Here is a 24,408-nt window from a genome sequence, read left to right on the forward strand (position 1 = left end):
TTAGGAAAAGTTGAATAAGCTTTTAACTCATGAGTTAATTCTATCGTTAGGAATTAAGAGCAAATTGTTAGTACAGCTAAAAAAAAAGGGGGGGGGGAAGAAGTATTGAGGCCTGGAAATCAAAGCAGTGATGGTGGTCTTCTATTTTGCTTAAAGAACATGTAAATAGTTAAAAGAAAGTCATCACATAGCTTGCAGTATGTAAGACAAAACCCAGCATGGAACAGATTTTTATAGCTTGTTTATAAATTACACTTCTGTCTTTTGTTTGGAACTTGGAAAAGGAAACCATGTAAATTAAATAAGGAGTAAAGACTTGCCGCATACATTTGTTTGACTGAAACAAAGATAATTCCCCACCCCCTAAGGTATTAATGAATAATCTGGACTGAATAACATACAGAGATCTTGCCTTTTGAGCTCTAGTGCTGTGCGGTATTTAACTCTTCTGCACAGGCAACAATGGGATGGTAACCAGAAGTCATGAAAAGCAGCTGTTAGGGCTATAGATTGGGATCCATCTGAAGAGGTGCCAAAGAACTCACAAAAAGCCTTGGGGTTATGGTGTGATGTACCAGCTAGACTGGGGAGAGAGGGGTGTTTGTAAATAAATGAAAGAAGTTTAAACTCTGACCCATGACCACCCTGTAACCAGGTGTCAAATTGGTCTCAGCAAAGTGAAAAGCTTCAGTTGTATGAGAGAGGCCACACTTGTTTGAATCTGTTCCATTAAACCCTGCTGGATAACTTTTCAGCAAAGATTTCCACTCTAAAACATTTGACATAAATATTAACTGTACATATGTATTAATTTTCAGTGTAACTAGGGAGGATACAGAATTGTAATGAAGTCACAAAGTCTACTTGATGATTATCACAGATTTGTAACTCTCACTTAAATGATGTAAGATATGTTGACATTTTATCTTGTTAACAAGATGTATTTTTCTATGTTAGTTAAATGTATAATTTGTATAATTTTGTATATTAAATGTATGCATATTTTAAATTAAAAACTTTATAATTTTAATTATTTTAACTCTCAAACGCTGGCAGAGCTTCTGAAATATAGCTGTAAATACAACTGTATCCATGGACAGCAACCCAGGAAGTCTCCATTCTGAGGAAGGGACCATCTGTCTTCTAAAAGTGTAAGGGAACTGTTAAGTCTGAGCTCTTATTTCTCTTGATGGAGGAGCTGCCATTCAACTTTTGCTGATTTAGCAGAATTAATATGAATTAGCAGAATACTATGGGCTGGATCACTGCTGAGGAAGGAGGAAACATGTGCCTTCCCCAGTTTGCAAGGCTTTGGATCCTGCAGATGGGGAGAAAGTCCAAATCACTGATCCATGGGATGGGGTTTTGTGGGGGAAGGAGGACACTGTAGCCAAGGGTACAACAGACACGTAGAGCAGAGAGAGGGAGACTGACCCAGTGACTTAGTAACTCAAGTCATTCCTTAGAGAGAGAGAGAGAAAGAGAGAAGGAGGAAAAGAGAGAAAGAGCGAGAGAAAGAAAGAAAGAAAGAAAGAAAGAAAGAAAGAAAGAAAGAAAGAAAGAAAGAAAGAAAGAAAGAAAGAAAGAAAGAAAGAAAGAAAGAAAGAAAGAAAGAAAGAAAGAAAGAAAGAAAGAAAGAAAGAAAGAAAGAAAGATAGAAAGAAAGAAAAAGAAAGAAAGCCAAACTTGTTTATCACACTCACTACTTTTGGGATATTCATGCCCTTTTTTGTCTGATTATTCTGTTGTAAAACGCACAACAGCAAAAATAGGTGCAAAATGAACACTGAATGTTCTCTGAGCCCCTGAACCAGGGGTCTCCTATTGTAACTCATGATGTTCTTGCTGATGCAAGAAGAGTTCCGGCTACAACTGGAGCCAAGCCAGTGATAGCTTTCTTGTTAGTCTTTCATTCCAGGTTTTTGGTGTGTGAAGCAAGCATGTCTTTAGGTTTTCTGCTCTCTCTTTATCTAGTCTATTTGGAATAAATAGGAAGAGGGTGCACTTTCAATCAAGTTCTGCCCTCTTTTCATGAAACTGTGTCAAGGCAGGATGAGATGCAGTGTCTGCAAGCGAATATACCAAAGCAGTACATTTCTCCAAAGTTGCATAAATGCTTTTAGGTAAACTTGAAGGGTAACCAGGGTATCAGGCTGTAACTAGGTCTGCTTCTGCAACTAAAAACTGCAATTTTCATTCTTAGTGAACAGAACAGTATGCATCTCTTGACTTAAACCACAGTTTTTAATACATTAAGGGCTACATTGTGAATGAAATCCATTTAAAAACAAAGAAAGACTCTGATATGATTTGATGCTTATTTCTAACTTGAAAGTTTAATGCTGTTTTTTAAAGCATTGATTTGACATATTCTCTAAGTCTCGTGGTCTCCTTATGTTTTAGCATTAAGATGAATGTCCTGGCTTAATACTGAAATGAAAAAAAAAAAAAAGAATTATTTTTTGCTATTTTAAAAAACTGAGCAGATCTAGAAACCTGAACAGAGTTATCTAACTAGGTCCCAAGTGTAAACAGAGTCCATCTTTCTTAACTTTATGGATGCTAAATAAAAGATGCTCTTCATTTATCTGACACATGCGTTACGTACAACACACTGGGCCTACTATATGGCACCATCAGAAGATTTTTCTTCTGGAGATTCAAATTTATCTCTTGATTGGAAAGAAATATCTCATAAAAGGAATAATTTTTCCAGTACTTATGGGGACAGGCAGGTCACACATCACACACCATGAGCCACCTGCATATTTCACTGTCAGGGTTGATGCAGAGAAACAAATTGAGGTGGATTTTTTTTCCCCAGCATGATCAATAAATCTTAATGTTACTATCAGGAACAAAAAATAAAAATCAATATTAGTTCACATGCAAGAGAAGAATTTAAGGAAGCAACAAAGCAATGTCCTACAAGTCACACTTATTTTTTCACTCCCCATTGAAACCTCTGTATGATATTAGTGTTGATGCAGTAGCACGGCTTGTTAAGTGAACTATGGAATCCTGGACAGTGTGTGTTCAGAAATGTCAGTCTTGATGCTGCAACTGCTAAAATCAGTGTGTTAGTAACCAATGATCAGGGAACTGTAGACTTAGTTCCTAACTCTCTTCATGCAAACAACACACAGATTGTTGAATGTGCACACAGGGCATTCAGGAAAACAGGTACCACTGTGTTATGACAGATGCAGAAAAGACGTATTTTCTTTTGATGTCCTTTGGCAATGCTCAGGTATGTTACATCACTGCTTTTCCACATGGTTTTGGTCCATGGGTAAGCTGTTAATGAGAAAGATGGTCATCTGGACTTGCTTCTGATGAAGTCCCAGGGACCTCTGTTTTTAGCCTCCCACTTATCCTGGTTCATTCATAACTTGTGATTTTTCTCATGGTGGGCCACAGACAATAGTGCTGTGTGGTTGGGCTCATATTCAAATGGCATAGCCATGTTGTACATGAGCAGTAAACAGGTCTTGTGACTGATTCGTTGTTTCAAATTTGCTTAGTCATTTAATCAATCTCAGACCAGTTTGTTCCAATGAATTACTTCAGAGCAACAGAAAATGTCACTTATGTAACTGCTGGTGTATTCAAAGCCTGGCAGAATTGTCTGAGATTGGCTGTGCATATGGGAGAGGAGGGTCCAAGTCTTGTGGTTGCAGTGGATGATCTCTGCAGGATTAGAAAACAGGTAGAGGTGTAAAAACGGACTTTCTGAAGTGGGCTGTGCAGAGTTGAGGGGAGCACATTCTCCACTCCTCCTGCTTTAAAAAACCCGTTATTGGTCCTTGATCTGGGGCACTGGCACCGCTCACAGAGAAAGGAAGCCTCTGCCCCGGGCTCCCTGCGTTGACTTCCCTTCTCCGACGCGAAACCCCGGCGAGAGCCGCCCGGGGTGCTGAAGGGACAGCTCCGCGGGGCCATGCCGCGGGGGTTCCGCGGGGGCCTCTGCAGACCGGGCTGCGGGGGAGACACCGAGGTCCGCGGAGCCGCCGCCCCCCGGCTCCTCATCCCCGGTGGCGGAGCCGGCGGCGCAGGCGATCACTTCCGTGTCAGGGCCGGCTGCTGCCGCCGTGCTGCTGCGGGATCGGGCGCCCTCCCAGCGCCGCCGCCGCAGCCACCGCCACCCCCCTCCCCGGCACCAGCTGCTGCGGCAGGGAGAGCGCTGCGCAGCCCCTCTGCCCCGGGGGCCTGGTCGTGCTTCTTCCCCCCTTCCCTTTCCACCGCTCACCCTGCGGGCAACGACCAGCGACGAGCAGCCCCCACCCGGGCAGCGCCGCAGACCCCTCCTGCTTAGGGAGGCGGGGGAAATGTGAGTGTGTAAAGTGGAAGAAACTCCCCCCGGCTCCCCCGGGGGGGGGGGAGGCTGCGGAAATTTGGGGCTTTTATTTTTTATCTATCTCTTGTTTTCCATTTCCCCATCCGCCCCGAAGCCACGCAGCAGCAGGTGACCGGCGCACCCCCACCCGCCCGCCGGGAAGAGCCCCGTTGGCACCGGCTGTGTGTGCATGTAGAGGGCTCCCTCCGCCCCCTGCCTCCCGCCCCCCGGATCATTCTTTATACCGGGGGAGCGTGTGCACTGCGGTCCTTGCTCTGGGAATTGCTGCTGCTCTTCCTATTCGTCGGGGGCTTTCCAATCACCTGCCTCTGCCACCCTCTCCTCTCCGCTCTTTGTACTTTATTTTCACGTGCTCTTTACTAACACGGCTATTTTTAAAACCCGCTTGGATTTATTTCATTCTCTCTCTTTCTCTCATCTTTTTTTCCCCCCTTTTTTTTTTCTCTTTTTTTCCGGGGGGTGGGTGGGGGGAGGGAGGTTAACGTTTGCATCTCCCTAAGGGAAAGATCCCACCAGCCAACCCAGCTCCGCCACTGCTGCATCCATCCATTCATTTTTATGGTCACCACCAGCCTATCCCGGTAGTGGAAGGTGCAGAGAAGTGGGAGGCAGAGAGAGAGAGAGAGAAGGAGGGACGGAGGGAGGGAGAGATCCGGACAGCGAGAATGGCCGAGAGAAAGAGGAACTGGAATAAAGAAGATGACCTGCCCGTGTATCTAGCGAGGCCGGGTACGACAGCCCAGACACCGCGGCAGAAGTACGGGGGGATGTTCGCTTCCGTGGAGGGGGCCTACGAGAACAAAACCATCGACTTCGACGCCTATAGCGTGGGGAAGAAGGGGTCCCGGACCCCGCGGAGCGGCAGCCGGCACGACATGCTGGACGGAGGAGACAACTACAGCGAGACCGCCAGCGACATCAGCGAGGTCTCCGGTTCCGTCATCAGCTCCCCGGGCGACCGGGAGGACAAGACCCCGGGCGTGGAGATCAAATACCCCATGGGGAAGGAGCTGCTGCAGGGCCAGGACAATGGGCAGGTGAGCAGGGACCGAGCCGGGGGAGGCGAGAGCCCCCATCTCTGCGAGCCGTGCCGAGCCGTGCTGTACCGTGCCGAGTCGTGCCGTACTGAGCCATGCCGCAGAGCCCTGCTCTCCGGAGCAGAGGTACGGGGGCCGCCTTCGCTGAAGGTCGGGGAGGCGGGGACCCTCATCCCCGGCACGGTGATGCTACAGGAGGAGCCCGGCTGGCCCCTAAACTGTCTCACTTGCCTGAGCTTAGTGGGGCGGTGGGGGTGCGGGGATGACCTCAGAAATCATTTTCCTTTGTAAGTGATGGCGATGAGTTTTCTTCGTTTCCCTCCCTGCCGTTAAAACGCCGCCCATGCCGGAGAGCCTGGAGGGCAGCCCGGGCCCCCTTGGTGCCTTCCCGGAACAAAGCAGCCCCCGCTGCACTTCTGGGCTCGCAGGGAAAACTCCGGCCTGTCCCAGGCACAGACCAGGCTCTGTCCCGGCTCCGGCTGCCCCCACGCTTTTATTGTCTCCCGCAGGGAGGAGCAGCCGAAACCTTGGCGCGGGGGCTGCCCACCTCTTGGGCTGCAACCTGGTCTCCTATTGCAGACTTCAGGAAGAAGGGAGGCCGGTGGGGCTGGCCAGCCCCTGCCAGCTGTGCTTCTCCATCTTAGCCCTGCCGGTGGCAACCAGGCTGGAGGCAGATCCGGGGGGGCTGGCTCTCTGGGGAACAGGGGCTGTCACTGATTTGGCCTTAGGAAGAAATGTGGCCTTGCAGTCGTGGCCTTGGTTAGATGCACCCTCAGCACCCAGCCTGGAGGCTGTATGGCCTGTTCACGCTCTGTTTTGCTGTAAGCTAAGAGGGGAGTTTTGACTCTTTTCCTCCTCAATTTGAGCATGAATGTGCTGCTGGTCCTCTCTGGGCTGGCAGCTGGGTGCAGGGGCCATACAGCCTCCCATGCAGCAGGGTGAGTGCCCCACTGCGGTGGGACACCAGAGTGAGCAGGCAGGGCTTGGTGGGACACTGCCTCCGAGGGTGCCACTTCACTGCAGCAACCTCAGGGTTGCCTTCAGAGGCTGCCAGCTGCAGTGCAGTCTTCCCTTTCCCAGCTCACCTGAACCTGTGTGTTTTCTATCAGGACCTTGGGCAGTGGGAGGGCATGATGAACCCTCAAGTCCCCTATCTGCTGGGACATCCCTGATGCCTCCTCCCTGTCTTCCCTGCTGCCTGGTTCAGCCTCGGACTCAGGGGTAGTGAGCCCATTGTATGCTACCTCTGGATCTCACTGTGATTCCTGAGTTATCTGGCTCTGGACTGAACTGGGAAGAGGTGGGGATGGAGGGGAGTGAGGAGGAGGTTTGGGGTAAAGTTGTCAAAGTCTGGTCACTGGCTTAGGAAGGTGTGCTGTGAGCAGGAGCCACGTGCCTGACCCCTGTGCAATGGTGGCTGCAGCTTTTTGCAACCTCTGAATACTGATTTCAGGGGAGATGTGTCAGGGACGCAGCTGGGTGGGAAATACCTTCCATCTATGTGTGTGTCATAGGGGTGGGTGTTCTGCTTGTCGCGGAGGGACTAACCTTGGTGCAGCTTTGCTGTGCCTCTTACCCTTCCTGCAGTTGTTCATGGAGCCTCCACCATGGGTGGAGGGAGGCACCCTATGAGTCAGGAGAGACAGAAGGGTTTCAACTCACCACTTTTCCTCTCCAGCTGCAGCTGGCACAACATCTACCTGGGATCGCCAGGCTGCACTGGCCTGTGCCATCACCCACAGCCCCCCTGGGCACAGGGCAGGGCAGGTAGTGGCACTGGGACAGTGACAAGGACGGCAGAGCAGGGCAGTGCTGTTGTGGCCAAAGCTGTTGGTGTGGACAGAGCAGGCAGTGCCATCTGGGGACAAAGCAGTGCAGTGCCGTGGGGTCAGAGCAGGCACTGCGATGGGGACAGAGCCGGGCAGTGCCACCAGGGTCAGAGGCACAGCGACAGAGCAGGCAGTGCCATTACCATGTGCTGCGCAGCAGGACCCACAGCCGAGGGTTACTCCCCCCAGTTCCCACCCGCGGGACCCCACCGGTGACCTGAGCGTGCGGCGGGGCGGTGGCGGAGCTGGGGGGGCGGTGTTTCCCAGCGCCGGTGCGGGAGGGAGGGAGGCTCCGGCTGGATTGATGGGCTGGGAAGGGGGGCCGAGGCGGTAGGGGTGGGGGACAGGAGGGAAGGAAGCGCTTCCTGGGTTGAGCTGAGCGAATCCTGCTCCGACCTGCAGCCGGGAGGGCGCTGCTGCCGCCGGGAGAGGCAGCGCTCGCCGACCCCCCCCGGGAGCCGCGTCCCTGTTTCATTGCAGCCGGAAAAAAAAGGTGCCGGGTTTGCCTGGCTCCCCTTGCTTTGGGAGAGGAAACTTTGCCTCCATTACCCAGCACTGCCGGGTCTCCCCCGCCCCGCCCCATCACCCCATCGGGCTCTCAATTATTATTCCTCTCATTACCTCCGATATTTTCCCGTCGGGCTCGGCTCGCTCCTCGGGGTGTGTGGCGTGCGCTCGGCGCTAGCGAGAGCCGACATGTCTTACCAGGGCAAGAAGAGCATCCCCCACATAACGGTAAGCGGGCCAGGCACGCAGCTGCCGCTGCCCTCGCTCCTTTGTTCACGGGCAGGGAAGGGCGTGAGGAGGGAGCGCAGCGGCCGCGCAGTGCCCCGCGGGTGGCGGCGGGGAGCCGGGATGCGGGGCCGGGGCTCCACGGTGTGGACGGGTGCGGGCAACGGTGCCCTCTCCTCCTCCTGCTGGAGCCCCGGGATGGGAGTGATTTTGTGTTTTATTTATATACATATATGTAGATATAATTTTATTTTTCTATTTTATTTATCTTTTCCCTTTCCTCACCCTCCGCACAGCCGGGGCTCAGCGCCGTGTGCTGAGGGCAGAGCCTGGGGTCGGGGCTAGGATCGGGGGCAGGGGGGAGGCCCGGCGGCGCTGGCAGGGTCAGGGGTGCCGTCCGTCCCCCGAGGAGCAGGGCCCGGGGCGGCTCGGCCGCCGGGAGAGGCAGAACAAAAGAGGGAGGGGACGAGCCGCAGCACAACGTGCCCCCCGCCGCTCCCCGGCAGCCGGGGCGGGCTGGGGATGCGGAGAAATAGGAGGGGGGAGAAACGGGAGGGGTAGGAGCATGGAAAAATCAAAGAGCGCCATGATGCCAGCACCACCACCTCTGCGCGCTATTAATACATCAGCCATGGTAGGGATCAGGAGTCAAAGAGTTAATCATAACCGTCCTCTTCCTAGCTGTGCCTGCCTCCCGCTAGATGCTTTTATCCCCAAGCAGTACTACAATAGATTGTGCTTTCTGTGCCAAGAAGAGAGGATATGGGTCCTTTGATTCAGTATGATGTTTCTCCTAAATACACGGGATCCACAGGGGCTGGATAAAGATCGGGCAGAACTGGAGGGGAGCGGGGCTTCAGGAAAACCTCCCCTAGAGTTTGGGCACCCAGAGGTTTCCCCAACACTGGTGCTGGTCTCCAGGCTGGTGCCTACTGTCCTCTTGGGGGGCTGGATCAGTGGGTGATGGGGTCACTACTGCTGTGTGGGGAGATGAGTGAGGAAGCGGAGGGAGCCCAGGGAGGCTTGGGCTCACGGAGCTTGCACTGTCAGGTGCCAGGCACAGGGCAAGTTTCAGTAGCTGGAGTGAAGTGATGGGTGGGTGTGGCAGCTTCCGGAGCAAACCTGGTGGTTAAAGGCATTTGTGCCAGCGGTACAAGGCTTGTACCTTGTTAATCTTCAAGGAAACCCTGAGGTTTCCTCGACATTAAAATCCCAATCCGTTAGCCAGCATACTTGGTCAGGAGGAAAACTCCTTCCACAAGCAGTTTTATGATACCAAAGCACTGCATTTATGCAGTTTTCCGCTATCAACAGGCAGCAGTGTGTGGTGGTGAGGCTGAGCCTGGGTGTTGCAGTGGCTCTTCGGGCGATGTCTCCTCTTGCCTTCATCCTGAGTGCATCGTGTGACTCAGGGTACCCCTGCATGGGGGCAGTGCCTGTCTCACTGCGTGTCAGGTGCTTTGTGCACAGCTCAACCTTCATTTGGAGCTGGTGTGTAACAGGTTCCCACCCATAGATAGTTGTTCTTCAATTTGGAGTAAAAGAAGAAACTGGAAGAATTGCAAGTGTTTCATTGGAATCAACAGTTCGTTTTAATTTCTTCACTTCTCACAATTTTCCTTCTCTGTGCTGGTGACAGGGTTGCTGGGGAAAAGAAAGCCCAAACCTCAGCCTGTTCTCTTTGAAAAGGGATGTGTTGAAGCCTCTATAAATGAATATTCATTAACGCTAGTGTTGAGTTTTGTGACCAAATCAAAAGCATAAATTAACATTAGTGAAGTTGGCAGGCATTAGTGAAGTTGGCTGCCTTTTATATTTTAATGTTGTACACTTCTGGCCCTTCTTTCCACCCAGCAAAAGCAAATGAGGCACTTTGCGCTATACCTTGTACACACTGCCCATACAAGAGCCCATCAGGTCTTTCTGTGTGTATCTTCTGAAGCCCTGTTTCAGTATAATAAATTAGATGTTGCATCCTGTCACTAAGGAAATGTATTGGAGCTTCAAGCCTTCTGGGTTCTGAGGAAATGTGATAGCTCTGTAAAGTTATGCAACAGCAGCAGTGATGATATCATACACAAATGTCATTTGTTACTGTGTTTAACATACACACTCCTGCTATTTTGAGCTACACCAGCTCCTGGATTCATTGAAATTGTGAGAAACTCATTTTGTCAGTGTCCTGTGTGTGGTTACTTTGCTGTGGATTTTCCCATCCCAAGTCTGTGTTCCTTGCATGGGGCCAGAAGCTATCCTGAGCACACAAGGAGAACAGCACCCAGCATTCTATCACAGCATCCAGCCTCAGGCACTACCTGCAGTCAGTGCCTGGCCAGAATTGCCCTCCAGGGTCAGGTCTGCAGCATCAGGAACTTCACAAAGGAAGAGGCAGAGGGCTAGTTTCAGCTCTTACTGGTGTAGGAGCTGATACCACTTTTGGGAAGACAGCCCTGTGGTGTCCTTTCTGGGTTACTCCCCATGGTGCATGTGGGGATGACTGTATCCTTGTGCTTTGTCCGACCATGCCTTGCCTCCTGGCTCCTTCAGACTATTAGCAGTGTCTGACTGATACCCTCTTCACCCTTTTCCCTCTTCACCGCTTTATTCCTCCCTTCCCTTCTCCCCTTTCTCCTTGAAGTATCTAGGACAGTAGAGACTGCTGCAGACAGGCCCCCTGAAAATTCCTGCTTCTTGCATGATTTATTCTGTTTGTGACTTTCCTGATGCCCTTTGCAGCATCCTATGCAGCATCCAGGCTTGCTGTTGTTAGCTGAGCACTAATACTGCTCCAGTGTAAGGTGCCATTCAATTGTGAGTCAGACTGGGGAAGGGACTGAGCTCCTTTTGCTGTAACTACTGCAGGAAAGACCTCTGTGTTTGAAGCACCAGAGCAGTCTTTGAGTGATGTAAAATAGAGATGCACTGAACCAGTAAGTGTAAGCACTTCAGTCATGTCCTCTCCACAGTGATGAAGTTCTTGGGGATTCTTACTCCTCTGGTTCAGGATGGAACAGGGTTTGCATAATGTAAGGATGGCGAAGAATGCATCTGCAGGAGCACATTTCTCTGCCTGTGTAGTATGGTCAGCCACTACCATCCATTGCTGAGGTGTCTTTCTGCATGAGGTGGCAATCTTTAATGCTTCAGTTGTGTAGGCATGCTCTCACGCAGACCAGATTTTCGAGGTGCATCCCATATCCATGTTGCTTTTAACATCGTTATTCCACTCGTGTGCAATACATTATAGAGAATCAGTGGAGATGATGACACTGAAATATCTGTTGCAAATTCTTTTGGCTTCTGTGTTTTGGTAGGGCTCGGCACTTTCCAAGCAAGGCCCACATGCAGATGAACTCAAAATTGCAGTATATACAGAGCACAGTTTAAAAAAGGCATGTGGTGTGTGAAATGTCTGGTATAAGATTTGTTTGTTCCAGTAGCGATTGCAACCATTAAAACATGATCAGTGGGAGCTCAGTGAAGAGGAGGTGTGAAGACAACTCTACTGAGCAAAAGGAGAGTAGCTAGTCACCAAAGCAAATGCAGAGAGGAATATGGAAGAGGCAAATGGTGTCCAAATCTCTTAGAAAATGAAATAATATTCCTGGTAATGGTCCAAGGGTTGGCGTCTGAATGGGGGAAGGAGCTGCTGGTCCTGAGCTGGCAGACTGTAAGGCATGGGGAGACAGAGAGCTTGAGAATGTGGTGTTACAGTGGAAGGATCTCACTATTGGGTTTAGCAAGTAAAGGGAAGATCTGGCATGAGATGAGCAAAAGAAGCAGATGCAGAGAAATGAAGAAAGGCTGAAGAAATTCAGAGGAGTGGGCACAGAATAATTTTAGTTGTAGTCTTTTGAATTGATTGATGTGAAGAGATCTGAGAAATAAATAGGCTTTGGTTGAAGATGGCAGAATACTTAGAGAAAAAAATGCATTTGTCTGGAGTTCTGTGCGAGACACTGGTCTTAAGCTAACTACTGAGGGTCAAGACAGAAACTTTCTCTTTGCCCTGGGCAAATGGGGTAATGTGAGGTGTTCTGGTGTGAGACAATGGCAGTGCAAGAGCTGCCAGCTAGTTCATTTTGGACACCAGGGGGGACATGTGCTACAGATGCAAGAATGGGGAACCAAAGTCCTCATCTAGGTTTGGATCTGTTACATATCTCCCCTCACCATGTTTTTTTTTCTGCATACCTTTGTTTAACAATGTGAAGCTATGCACAGATTGATGCATGACTTGCCAAAAGTTTTTGAACAGTGTACTGAATGCTGGGCATGGGAACAATGTCCCACATTGTTATTCTGCAGCTGGCACAAGATTTGCACTGGTTTGGACAGCACTTTTTGTCCTGCTTTAAAACACAAAGGCTTGGGGCTTCTGCATGCCTTTTCTTACTCTTGAGTATTTGCTTAATACTTAGGGTTACATTTTCCCATCTGTAGCTGTGTAATAGGCTTGCACTCCATCAGTTTGTGTTTGTCAATGAGCATTTGTGAATTCACATTGCATAGTGGACTGGACTTGAACCTGGTAGCTTCTGCATCCCTTTTCTTACTCTTTGAGTGTTACTTAATACTCAAAGTTACGTTTTTGCACCTGCAGCTGTGCAATAGGCTTGCCCCCTCTCAGTTTACTTATTTGTCAATGAACATTTGTGAGTTCATATTGTATAGTGGACTGGACTTGAACCTGGCAGCTCCAGATGTGTTTTAGCTGCTGGACTTCCAACCACCATTTCTGTGTTTCTGTGGTACATCTTTTCCTTTCCTTTTTCTACAGAGAAAAAGTGGTCACTTCCATCTGGTGTCTAAAATAGCATTGAGAATAGGGCCTTCTGGGGACATTTCTATGGAGACTAGAATCTTTGGCAGAGGGCCAGAAAGAAGTGTTTGGGGCAGTGATTTCTGTAACTGCCACAGCAAGTTCACCAGTCAGTGCCCTCAGCAGCAAGACATCAGGGTGTTCAGTGCCAGAGCTGGTTCCAGAATACGGAGCTGAGCTGTATTTTGCTGGAAGCTGGGCAGGTTTGGATAGGGGACAGTGGCTGTCTGGGAAGACAGCTGTTGTGGTGAGGTGGTTGTCTGAATCTCTTTCTTAAAAGTGCTGAGAGCAACCACTGCCAATGAGCCACTCTCCTGGCAAGATGTCAGGGTCTGTTTTCTGCTTTGCTGCTGTTTCTCTTTTAAGCAGGTTTATATATGTAGTAAAAGGGAGAATCTTCATTTTCGTTTGCAGGATCCAGGAGACCCTGCTGGCTTCTGAAGCACTTGGGCACTGTAAGAGTTAGTTGGGATACATTTCCTACTGCTTTTGTATTTAGGAGAGAGGTGGAACAGAAGTAGCAGAAAAATAATTTGCAGGTTTCTAATCTTGCTACATGTAAAGATGATGGCATCATCCCTGGGACAGAGATACTCTGGGACTACTTTTCTTGTTGCTTGATGCACTTGTCGCAAGAAAAAAGTGCCAGTCTCTAGTGCGTGTCCTGCCAAGCTTTAAGGCCTCAGCCCTTGGCCACCTTTCATGCAGCTGACTGAAAGAGTATACCATGATCAGAGCTAAGAGACTGTGGAAGAGTCACTCACGAGCCAGTCCTGATACCATGTGAGGTGAAGCAGCAAGCATCGCAACTTGATATAACTTGCAGGAGAAGTAGGTAAATGAGGCAACATGAGTGCATCTGTATCTACTGCATGTATTTGATCATGAAGTACCATTGCTAACATCATGTTAAAGGGCATTTTCTACCATTCTGTTTCGCTTGCACCCATCTCCTCTGTCAGAGGAGGGATTCCATATGATCTTAGCTGGATTTTGACTGTGACTGGTGCCAAGGCCGATGTGTCCCAGTAACCTGATGTAGGTTTCTGACTAGAACTTAAACACATCTTCAGTTCACTGGCACATAGCAGCAGCCATGCTGTCAATTGCTGCTATTTTTTCCCAAGTTTAACCTCTCCAATGAATGTCTTGCTGGGATTTTGAGATCAGCTCTAATTGACATAAACTGTGTGTAACCCAAGAGATGGCTATAACAGCATATAATACAATGGGATCATCCCTCCAGCCCATACTTAGGTGAAACCCCTGCTGGTGCCAATGAGTGTTGTCATCAGTAAGATGTTTGTTGTGCTTCCCTTCTAAAAGCAGAGCAAAGATGACATTTACAGTGAGGAATTCCCCATGGAGTTAGTAGCTGTAGGGGTAGCCCTTTTAGACTGTGTGATTAAGGAATGAAATTGCTAGCTGAATAGAAAGTCAGGTCTCCAAAGAGGAAACAAAAGGAGATCAGATCTTTTAAATGAATAAAGATGAATGAATACATTGGCTACAGACCAAGATACAATATTACTGCAATCAACATAATCCTTCCTAAATGAATTGCCATATACTGGAGTGTATTTGTTAAGAAAAGGACCATAAAAGCAGGATTCTCCATTAGTGGCATATCGGAAATGGTGCCTCTAGGATTGAGTGTTTCCCCTAGCTGACTGAGGGATCACCCTAGCTAAAAGTTACTTCATATGGAGGGTAACCCAGAGATGAAATTCAAAAGGAAGGATAGTGCTGATTAAATGCTGATCTTTTATAAGCAGACAGTACTTCATGAAATCCCATTTTCAGCTCTTTGATCCTTATGAAAGGATTTTAAGCAAGCATTCCTCTTGGGAAGGATGCCTTTCTTCTTTTGCCATTACATTTAAGAATGTTTCTTATTTGTAAGTACTTTGCTAAAAGCAAGTTAATTTAACTATACTGTATCATAACTGGTTCTGAATCTGACCAGCTCTGACAAGAGACAACCAAATATATATATAAAAGAAATTAAATTTCTTGTATATTATGGGAAGTAGCTCTGCAGTAAGGAATGCACGGAAGCACAGAGTAGCTCCAAGTGTTCCCTCCATTGTTTGCCAGTGGGACTTTTGCCTCTGAGAAACTGCTTCCTTGCAAATAGTCTACTTGTGAAGGTTTGGATAATCAAGGGGAGCACAAATATCAGCCTGTGTCTTTTGAACCTTCCATCTAAATTAGGGATGCTGTGTCTTTTCCAACTCTCAGTGGACATCTTAAAGCCTTAGCAACAAAGGATCCTGCCTCTCAAAAAAGTAAAGATGAATATTTTAGCTGCAAGTGTGATAATGTAGTATTAATGCCTTCTTATGTCTATTGCATTTAATCTGATGTCTTTTAAATCAGAGAACTGGATATATAGGTGGATTTGGAACTTAAACTGTTTTCAAATGGCTATTTTGCTTAAAACCCTTAGTGATATTCAGAGGCATTGACAAATCTGGATTTTAAAGAATACAGCCATTGTTGCTCTGGAGATGTAAGGACAATAGTATATTCTAGTAAGTCCTTAGAATTATGGAAAGGATGAAGTCACTGCTGAGTGTTTCCTCCTCCTTTAGGCCTGGAAAATCTGGGACTAAGAGTGTGCAAAGACTTTTTCAGTTGGCAACAGCTGCAATGCAGCACTTACAAAAGCCCAAATCCAAGAGTGGAGCAGTGCTTAGACCCACATGCTGGTTATATGAAGTTAATTGCAGATAAATTCTAAAGCAAACTGTTAACAGTTAAAAAGAAATGATTTACCTGATTTGGAGATGAAGATGTAATAGGTAGACATTGCATTTGTGGAAGAAAAATGAGAATGTAATAGCATGTACTGGAATTGCAATCTGGACAGATGTTGTTATTTGATGAAAAGCCTGCTATTGAAATATCTTTGAATGTTTTTGTATGGTTAGAATACATACATTCTTCCTTTTGTGTTTGTTTTTTTTTTCCTAAACTCCATTTTGTATGATAAAGGTGTGGTTTTCTCTGAAAGGTGCCTGCAAGTGCAGTACCATGGGTATAGATACTGTAGGGAAGAGTGTGGTTGCTATAACTTGTGCTGCGGTGTATTTTGACGTGCCGCATCAATTTAAGATAATACTTTCCTGGTAAATCTTAAGTCAGAAGTTGTCAGCTTTATTTCTTCTGCTACTGTGGTTTTTAGTAGTTCCAGAAGCAGACTGAGACCTGCATGTATAAAAGATGTATTTGAATTTTGTAGTGTTTTTAGGTGTCTGTAGCTGTGAGTGGAGTAGGTGAATGAAAAAAGGCAAGTTTTAAATTTCTTTGCAATTGTTCCTACTCTAACATTTGGATCATATTTTCAAATAACCTAGAGCAGAGTGAATCACTGTCCAAGGGAATTTGACTTCGCTTGTCGTTGTGCAGAGCCAGCTGCAGACCTGGGGACCGCAGCAGGCATAAGGCTCGTTATCCAGCAGGTTGATGCAGACAGTGCTTGTCTCTGCTGGCCTCTTACCACTGGGAGTGTATGAAAATATGGACATGCTTCAAAAGAGCTGAGCTAAGCTCATTTAAAAAAACAGCAAAACAGGCAATTTGAACAAATTGTCCCATTCACCAGCTTACAGATGTTTCATGTTGCTTGTACTGCAACGCAAACAATAGTTGTAAGGGAGGAAAGCCACCGCCTCGTGTCTGAGCAGCTGGCCCCTCCTCCTGCAGCAAATGATGCTGAGTTTGTGGCATCTCCTCCTGCTGCCATGAAAATCGCTGTCATGTCACAGACTAAGCTCTGTGGCTTTGCCGCCAGATTAAGCAGGAGACGCTAGAGTGTGATTAGCAAAAAATCACCAGGAAAGCAGTGTGGAGGGTTTGAAGGTGGAGAGATGTGGATAATAAGAATAGCTGTATCATACTCAGCAGCAAGCTGAGCCGGGAGGTGCCACTGAGCTGATAAAATGGAGCTGCAGGGAGACAGAAGATAAGCATCTCTGCTGTACGATTCTCTGTCACAGCCAGGCATAAAACCTGGAAGCAAGCACATTGCATGGATGCGCTCGCATCATTGCAGCAGTGATGGGTGGAGGAGAATCCCCACCCGCTGCAGTGAATGCTGAGCAGTGGTATGGATCTACAGTGCCTTTCTGCACCTCCCACATCAATGAGAGCAGTTTTGTCTTTTTTTTCCCTTTGAATCTTGGCACTTAATGAATTGCTCAATTTATATGTTCAATATAATACCCCCTCTCTGTTTTGCCATGTTCCTGCTGTCTGTCATTGGCAGGCTGGAGCGAAGAGTTGGGCTGGCAGCTTCTTGTGCCAGGCAATGTGCTGCAAACTTGGTATGGAGCCCTTAAGGCTCAGCAGGCAGGGCACCCGTGCCTGAGACATCTGTTAGCTGGGTAGCAAGGTGGCAGCCACCCTATAAAGGCTTACACTATTGTCACCTCCTGAGTAATGAGCACACTGCATTGTGAGAGCAAATGAAGGTCACCCTAAGTGGCTGAGGGTACAGTTGAGAGCTAGGCAAAGAAAGCTTCTTGCCTGGAGGGGTTTACAACAGGGAAGGGGAAATATAGGCCAGTGCTGTATGATTAATTCATCAGCTTCAGACCACTTCTGCCTCCATCCCCCCTACTTTCCCCAGGGTGCTGTTCCTCAGCCTGGAACATTGTCCAGGTAAAAGAGGACTTTTTCTTACCAAGTGCCAATTGTCGAGGAAAACTAGGCAACAAACTGCAAGCAACCTGCCCGACATCAGGCCCCTTAAATAACAAATGGCCCCTGACCATGTTCAGCTGGACTGCATGCGTGGGGAGGCTAACCTACTTCACAAACCCTGTGTGTGCCCAGATTTCTGTCCTGGATTTCACTGCAGCAAGTACCAGTGACCTAAATCAGTGCAGCAGCACCCAGGCATCCATGGGTGGCAGTGGTACAGGGTGGTGGCTGCTGTCCCTTTGCCTTCAGGCCAGGGCTGTGCCTGTCCTTGAAGCTTATGCTAAGGCTGTGTCAGGGAATGAATACTCACATACTGACCAAGGGTTTGTGTGAAAATGTATTTAATGAAAAATATAGCAAATATCTTGTCAACCTTAACCCATGGCTCCCTGCTCAGTTGTGTTTGTGCAATTCTTCCAGTGTGTTCATGTAAATGCCTCTGTGTGTTTAGGTACACATAGGTGTGTGTTACAGTGCCTTGGCTAAGGACAGGCTACTCCTTGTCCAGAACAGGGTGCAAGGAGGCCTGTGTGCTTGGGCACAATGTGCTGCTGGGATGCCCACATGGCTCTGGAACCCCACAAGGGTTGCCTGTGCCCATCAGCATCACCTGTGTAAAGGCACTGTGCTTTGTGCTCCTGGCTTGCAGCAATCTGTAATACATCCTACAGACACACTGGCAGCTTGAGCTGGCTGGGACAAGTTCCAGCAAAACCCTTTTACTTCTGAATTTGCTGATTTGCTGGGATGGAAATGTGTGTTGGAGATGTTTCCACATCTATCAGGTGCTGATGAAAGCTGGGCAAAGCTCCATGTCACCCTCCCTAATGGCGTGGCAGGCTACTGGGGAGAACCAAAACTGTGTTTTTTTGGTCAGCTTGTCTCTCATGGCTCCCCATTCCTGGCTGGGGGCAAACTTAGCCACAGTCCAGTTCAAGTGCAGGACAGTCTCCCTTTTGCAACAGTTTTGAATGGGAAGGTGTCAAGAATTAGGTCATTTAAAGTATCCATAAAGTGCAGTTTCTTTCTTCACCAGAATTTCTTAGACACTCTAAAATTCTGAAGACAAGACTTTGTAGCTAAGCATTCATTAGTACTTTATGAAGTGTAACTGTGGCTTCATTTAGTGGGTGACTCCTATAATAGAGTGCTTTCTTGAAACTGTATTTGTATCCTTTTTAGTTTCAGATTATACTACTACTCATTTTGCCACTTACACATGTACAAGTACATAAAAAACATAAAATCCCTATGTCTGCAGTTATTTTTCTGGGGTTGTACTACTGCTTTATTTATTCTCTATCTCTTATTTCCTCAGCCTGTTACTTTTGCTTCTATTTCATGCATCTTCTGCTGTTTTGGAAGAAATAAAATGTAAAGCATCTTGATGAACGTGCAGATTTTTTGATTCATTAACAGTGACAGATGCAACATTCTGGTGATGTTCCCTGCTCGTATCAATAGGCTCTTGCCTATTTAATGTTAATGTTTAGGAAAGCAGATGAACAAGCTCAAAAAGAGCTCACAAGATGGTGGTCTCTGAGGTCAGCTGTGTAGTAAATCAACATGCTGAGGAGATGCAAATGCCAGCATCTGGCAGAATAACTTATTACTATTGAGGCTGCTGATTCACAAGTCCTGCAATTATAAGAGATAGTAGAGAGGCTGGGGAGAAAACAGGGAGCCTGCTCTGGCAAATTCCAGACTGATGGACTGGATGCAAGACGGACTCACATTCATCTCCATCCTTTAATGAGAGGGTACCAACACCTGCGGCAGGTCATGGGGGCATATTTCATTGTGGTTCTGTGCCTTGGTCCCCCGCAAGGTCAATTCCCTGCCTTACACCTTCTGTGTGTGTACTCTTTGGTCAAGCACTTTATTTAAGATGCCTTTTACCCCTTTTTTCTCTCCTTAAAATATCTGTCCTCCCATTTTGCCTTTCTGGAATGATAGAGGCTTTGAACCTGCAAATCTTTTCAAGGACAAACTGAAAAGTAAATACGCAACATGGAGCTGAGAAGTTACATTGGTGAAAGGTTGTTGTAACACCCCTAGCTCTGCCTTAGCACTTTTTAACCAGTTCAGTTTTAGAAGGTCTGTATCGTTGTCCTGGTTTTGTAGGCAAAGAAGCATACCAACTTGTTTAATTGTTCTCTAAACTGGGAACTTGAGAAGTGCGTGTGAATCTTAAATCAGGAATTGAGTCTGGAGTGAGGAGTATAAACATGGACACAATGGAGATTCTGAGTTACTGTGTGGTGAACCAAGGAAATAATTTACAATAGATGTCTTTTTATGTATATATCTGAATGGGAAAAGAAAGATCTGGCTGCTTTAGGGTTTTCCAGCATTCAGAGTCACTTGGCAAAAGGCTTTCCAAAAGTGTTACATACTTCTCGCAGTTTAACCCCAGTTTGCAACTTCACCACTTGCTCACTCACCCCAGTGGGGTGGGGGAAGAGATTTGGATGGGTAAAAATGAGAAAACGTGTGGGTTGAGGTAAAGTTTAACAATTGAAATATTACAATAGTGATAATAATGATGATAATGGTGTAATTAATAGACAAATAACAGAAAGAGAAATAAAGCCAAGGGAAGGCAAGTGATGCAAATGAAAATAATTGCTCACCACCAAACAACCAATACCCAGCCAGTCACCCAGCAGTAGCTCCCTCCAGCTGGACCCTTAGTTTTACATGCTGATCATGATACCATATGGTACAGGACATCCCTTGAGTCACTTGGGATCAGCCGTCCCTGTTGTGTTCCCTCCCAACTCCTCGTGCACCCTCAGCCCGCTCACTGATGGGGTGGTGCAAGGAGCAGTAAAGGCCTAAAGCCCTATGTAAGCACTGCTCAGCAGTAACAGAAATAATCCCTGAATTATCAACACTGTTTCCAACACAAATCCAAACCAGCCCATACTGGCTACTATGAAGAAAATAAACTGTATCATAGCCAAAAGCAGCCCAGTAGTGAGTTTACAGAATTTCCCTGTCTCTAGGTAGGTGGTAGGGTGCTGGTGTTTCCAGTATGATTTCTTCAATGAAAGAATTCACATAGTGGTTCTCAGGAATAAATATATGGTGGTAACATTTGCTTTCTATAAAATGTCTATTTTAGAAGCAGTGTAACCACTTAAGTAGAGACCAATGAAAACATGTGCTTGTGTGAACAGTGGCTCAGAGGTCTTGATATTTGAACAGTTCTTCATGGGAAAAAGTGTTTTCTGGCACTTCCGAGGCAGCAGCTGTCTCTGCTCTTTGCATGATATTTCAGGTAATTTTTGAGGCTGCATTCCTGTCCTCCTGACCTGCAGAATCGCAATCACACAATTCATTCTTCATACCCACTGCAAACTAGATTCTGTGCTGTTGGTCTGTAGCACAATACAGGAGACACAGCCTGTGGGCCATGCCTCTTGACCACCCCAGTGGAGTGGCCAAGTTGAACCTGCTGAGCTGATGTTGCTTAAAAGAGCTTCCCTGGGCAGGAATTTCTGCAGTGCAGGGCTCAGCATCCTCTCCAGACCTTGTTCCTTTCCACTTCAGGCTCAGTTATCTCTTTCAGGGGTACTCAGAGTCCCAGGAGAGCTCAGCATGGCCATTGCAGTGTCAGGCAGTTTATTCTGGGGGCTTCTATTCCCTTTTTGGCCTTTATGTAATAAGATGTCAGTAAAAAGGGGATGTACTGAGATTTCAAGTCTTTCCATGTGCAACGAGTTCTGCTTTGAGGTAAAAGACTAGGATGATCATGGGGCTTCATGTTCCAAAAGCCAGAAATAAATGCTCTGTGAAACCATCTCCACTGTCCATGTAGCCACCTGAATCTATGACATAGACCTTTATATAGGGTAAATGCTCTGATTATAATGGCTTTCTGTATAATATAGACCTATTTGATATCACCAATGCATTATTATGTTTATTTATTTCAACAAACCAATATTTCTTCTTTTTTTTTTCCTCCCAGAGTGACCGACTACTCATTAAAGGTGGAAGAATTATCAATGATGACCACTCCTTCTATGCAGACTTATACCTCGAAGATGGACTTATAAAGTTGGTGTTTTAAAATCCTGAACCTTTTTTGCATGCCTGTTAGTATAGACTGCTGTGATTTCTTAATGGTGCTGACCTGAAATCTTGCAGCCAGCATCTGGGTTACCTCTAGATGCGGGACCATAATAGAGGAGTGTTTAATTATGAAATTCTGCAATTTTATGTTCACTAAGATTAGATAAATAGAAAATGTCTTTACTGTAAGAAGGTATTTACTTTGCAAACAGGTTCAATCCTAGTTTCTTCCAAACAGTCAAGGCAAGTAAGCTTTCTCAACATGAGATGGAATGTTAAGGTCAATGGGTATTTTTTGAGTTCACGTATGACAGAAGGCTCATTAGAACTTTTTTTTCCCCACACCTAATTATGGCAAATGCAGCCATGCTCTAAAGGATTGTATGGCACAGAAATATGCCCCATGTTATACACAGTGCTAACAGGGACCTACTCTTGGTTAATACTAAAGCATAGCAAATTCTGTTCCTGCACCATTGTTAGCATTGCTCGTATGCCCCTTTTCTTGCCTAGAAGAAAATATAATCTTAAATCATAGAATCACAGAATCATAGAATAGTCAGGGTTGGAAAGGACCTTAAGATCATCTAGTTCCAACAATTAGAAAGAAAATCCTAATGATATATCAGGATATAAAACATGAGAACTGGGAAAGTATTCCTTAAGTGAAAACCATGAAATGATGTGTTACTGCTAGCCTGGGAAACACTAGCAGAGATGTCCAGGTACTCTACTGGTCTTGGCTTGGCTTAGTGGAGGTGTGGGTTTCTAGTTTTAGGAAGTAATGTAGTGTGTACAAGCACTCCGATGTCCATAAGGATGAAAGTTGTTTTCTTGATTGCTGAACACTTTCACTAGTGTCCTAACAAGTTTGGTCTCCAGAGGCTACAATTTAATGCACAGAAACATAATTATGGTTATCTGGTAAATAATTAAATATCAACTTGTTTTCAGAGCTCCTTTTCTTAAGAATATATAATCAGATTAAAAGTCCAATTCTTCATATATATCTGTGGCTACTTACATTATTTATGATTTATTAGAACAGGAAAAATTCTGAACACTTTTGTTTATGTGCCTTTTTTGTTTTAATACTTAACTCTTGTCTTTCCAGTTGTAATATTATTTGCATTGCAGAAGTGGCAAAAGGAGTATACTGTGCAGAAGGCACATTTTGAACATGTATCTTTTTCAACAGCAACAATAAACCAAGTTGTGCTCTCTTTCATAGGTATTTTAGTTGAGTTTTCCTGTGCTTTCATTTGTTCAGATACAAATTTCCTGGTAACACCTCCAAGTATCAGAACTGATTTAAGTAGGTGCATAAGATGCAGAGAGTCTGAAACTGCTGTGAAGTTTTGGTTTTAATTCCAGAAATGAAGTGGTACTGGTGGGCAGGTTAGCAATACCAAGCTTTCGACTGCCTTTGTTAAGTGCCTAGGCTCTGGAATCCATATGTGGATCCATACCTCCAAGAAAGTATGTCTGCTGATAAGACACCTAGGATTAATAATGAATACATAAGCAAGATCTTAATGTTTAAAACGCCTTTATCTTTGTCCAAGGAGGCACATTTACTATTCAACACTCTGAGTAGTGCCTGGTTTCCTGGATTTAGGTGCCCCGGGATCTTTCTTTGTAAACTGTGCAAGAAGTTTTGCTCTGAAAAAACAGCTCATTTGTGAGGGCAGCCTGGTATGGGCTTGGGTCCTAATTGTGTTCAAACAATAAATTCTGCAGTGTAGGATAGTGTTATATTTTCTGGGATTGGTCTCTTTTAGTTTCTTTGGCTGGAACTGTCCATTGTGTCTGAATATATACAATTGTTATATGTTGCTCAAGATCATTTGGAGCAGGACCTTAAACCTCCATGTTTCATCTGATGCCCTAACTCTCCATTGCATATCTTGCTGATAGTATGAATTCTTTCCACAGAATGGAGCAAATACCAAACTACTCAGCCCAGAATAGGCAATAGTGTCCTGGTTTTGCTAGCACATAAAAGATCTGGGTTATTTTCTTACTCTGCAGTGGAAACTGGAAAATAAAAGGTTGGGTTTCTCTTGCAGACTAATGAACAAGGCCTTTTAATGCTTATATCCCTGCAGATTGTCCTGCAGAGATGAATGTAGATATAACCTTGAATGTATTTGAAGATTAGCTATAGTTTGGAGGATGGTAGATGCTAATCAATGTTCAAACTGGCTCCCTAGGTACAAGGAGGAGTGATGCATGTGGATTTTTCCCAGCTGAAACTTAAGCCCTGCAGCTGAGAGACAGTTCTCTGGTATCTAAATAGCAATATAGATATTTAGTAATTTAAATTGCCATTGGCATGTAAATAATACATTTTGCCTACATCTATCCTTTCTGTGTTACCCACGTGAGGAAATGAGCCCTGGTCTCCGTAAAAAGGGGCAGGACATGGTCTGGTGCTTGCTGTCCTCTGCTCTGTCCCTACCAAGGGGAAAGGTTGGGTGCAGGATGGGTGACTGGGGACTGGGTCTCCGGAGTGGGGCAGGCAGTGAGCCAAGTTGGAGGGAGCCACAGGTGCCTAAAAGAGATCTGGACTTGATAACGACAGAAATAACTCTACAGAGTTCGGGGGGGGGGGGGGGGGGGGGGGAGTGTTCAGCTTTCTCAGGTTAAGCTTATGAAGGGTTGAAGCTGATTCCATTGTGCTTTAACCAGCTCATGTATGACAGAATTTACCAGCTTGGTTCAACTGAAGATAGCATACAGCATCAACTTTCTGTGACTCTGACTTTTTTTAGTTGCTGGTGCATCAGAAAGCCAACTCAATAATTTATATAGTGTCTAGAATACAGTTATCTGTGCTATTGT

The 24,408-nt window shown here is 46.2% G+C and overlaps 1 protein-coding gene across 2 annotated transcripts in view; it reads left to right on the forward strand.

Annotated features, from left to right (window-relative positions):
* Positions 1-4,623: 4,623 nt before the first annotated feature.
* The window catches only part of CRMP1 (collapsin response mediator protein 1), a 53,075-nt gene continuing 33,290 nt past the window's right edge, over positions 4,624-24,408 (forward strand). Inside the window, exons 1-2 of one of the 2 annotated variants that reach the window (XM_005148498.3) lie at positions 4,624-5,394; positions 21,461-21,549. In XM_005148498.3, the coding sequence (XP_005148555.1) occupies positions 5,023-5,394; positions 21,461-21,549 (461 nt within the window). In that variant the 5' untranslated portion in view covers positions 4,624-5,022. Of the gene's footprint in view, positions 5,395-7,633; positions 7,959-21,460; positions 21,550-24,408 lie in introns of those variants that run through there. The other variant, XM_031048429.2, reaches the window with a different exon arrangement.

This window comes from Melopsittacus undulatus, chromosome 7 (assembly GCF_012275295.1).
Source record: "Melopsittacus undulatus isolate bMelUnd1 chromosome 7, bMelUnd1.mat.Z, whole genome shotgun sequence".
Classification (NCBI taxonomy): Eukaryota; Metazoa; Chordata; class Aves; order Psittaciformes; family Psittaculidae; genus Melopsittacus; species Melopsittacus undulatus.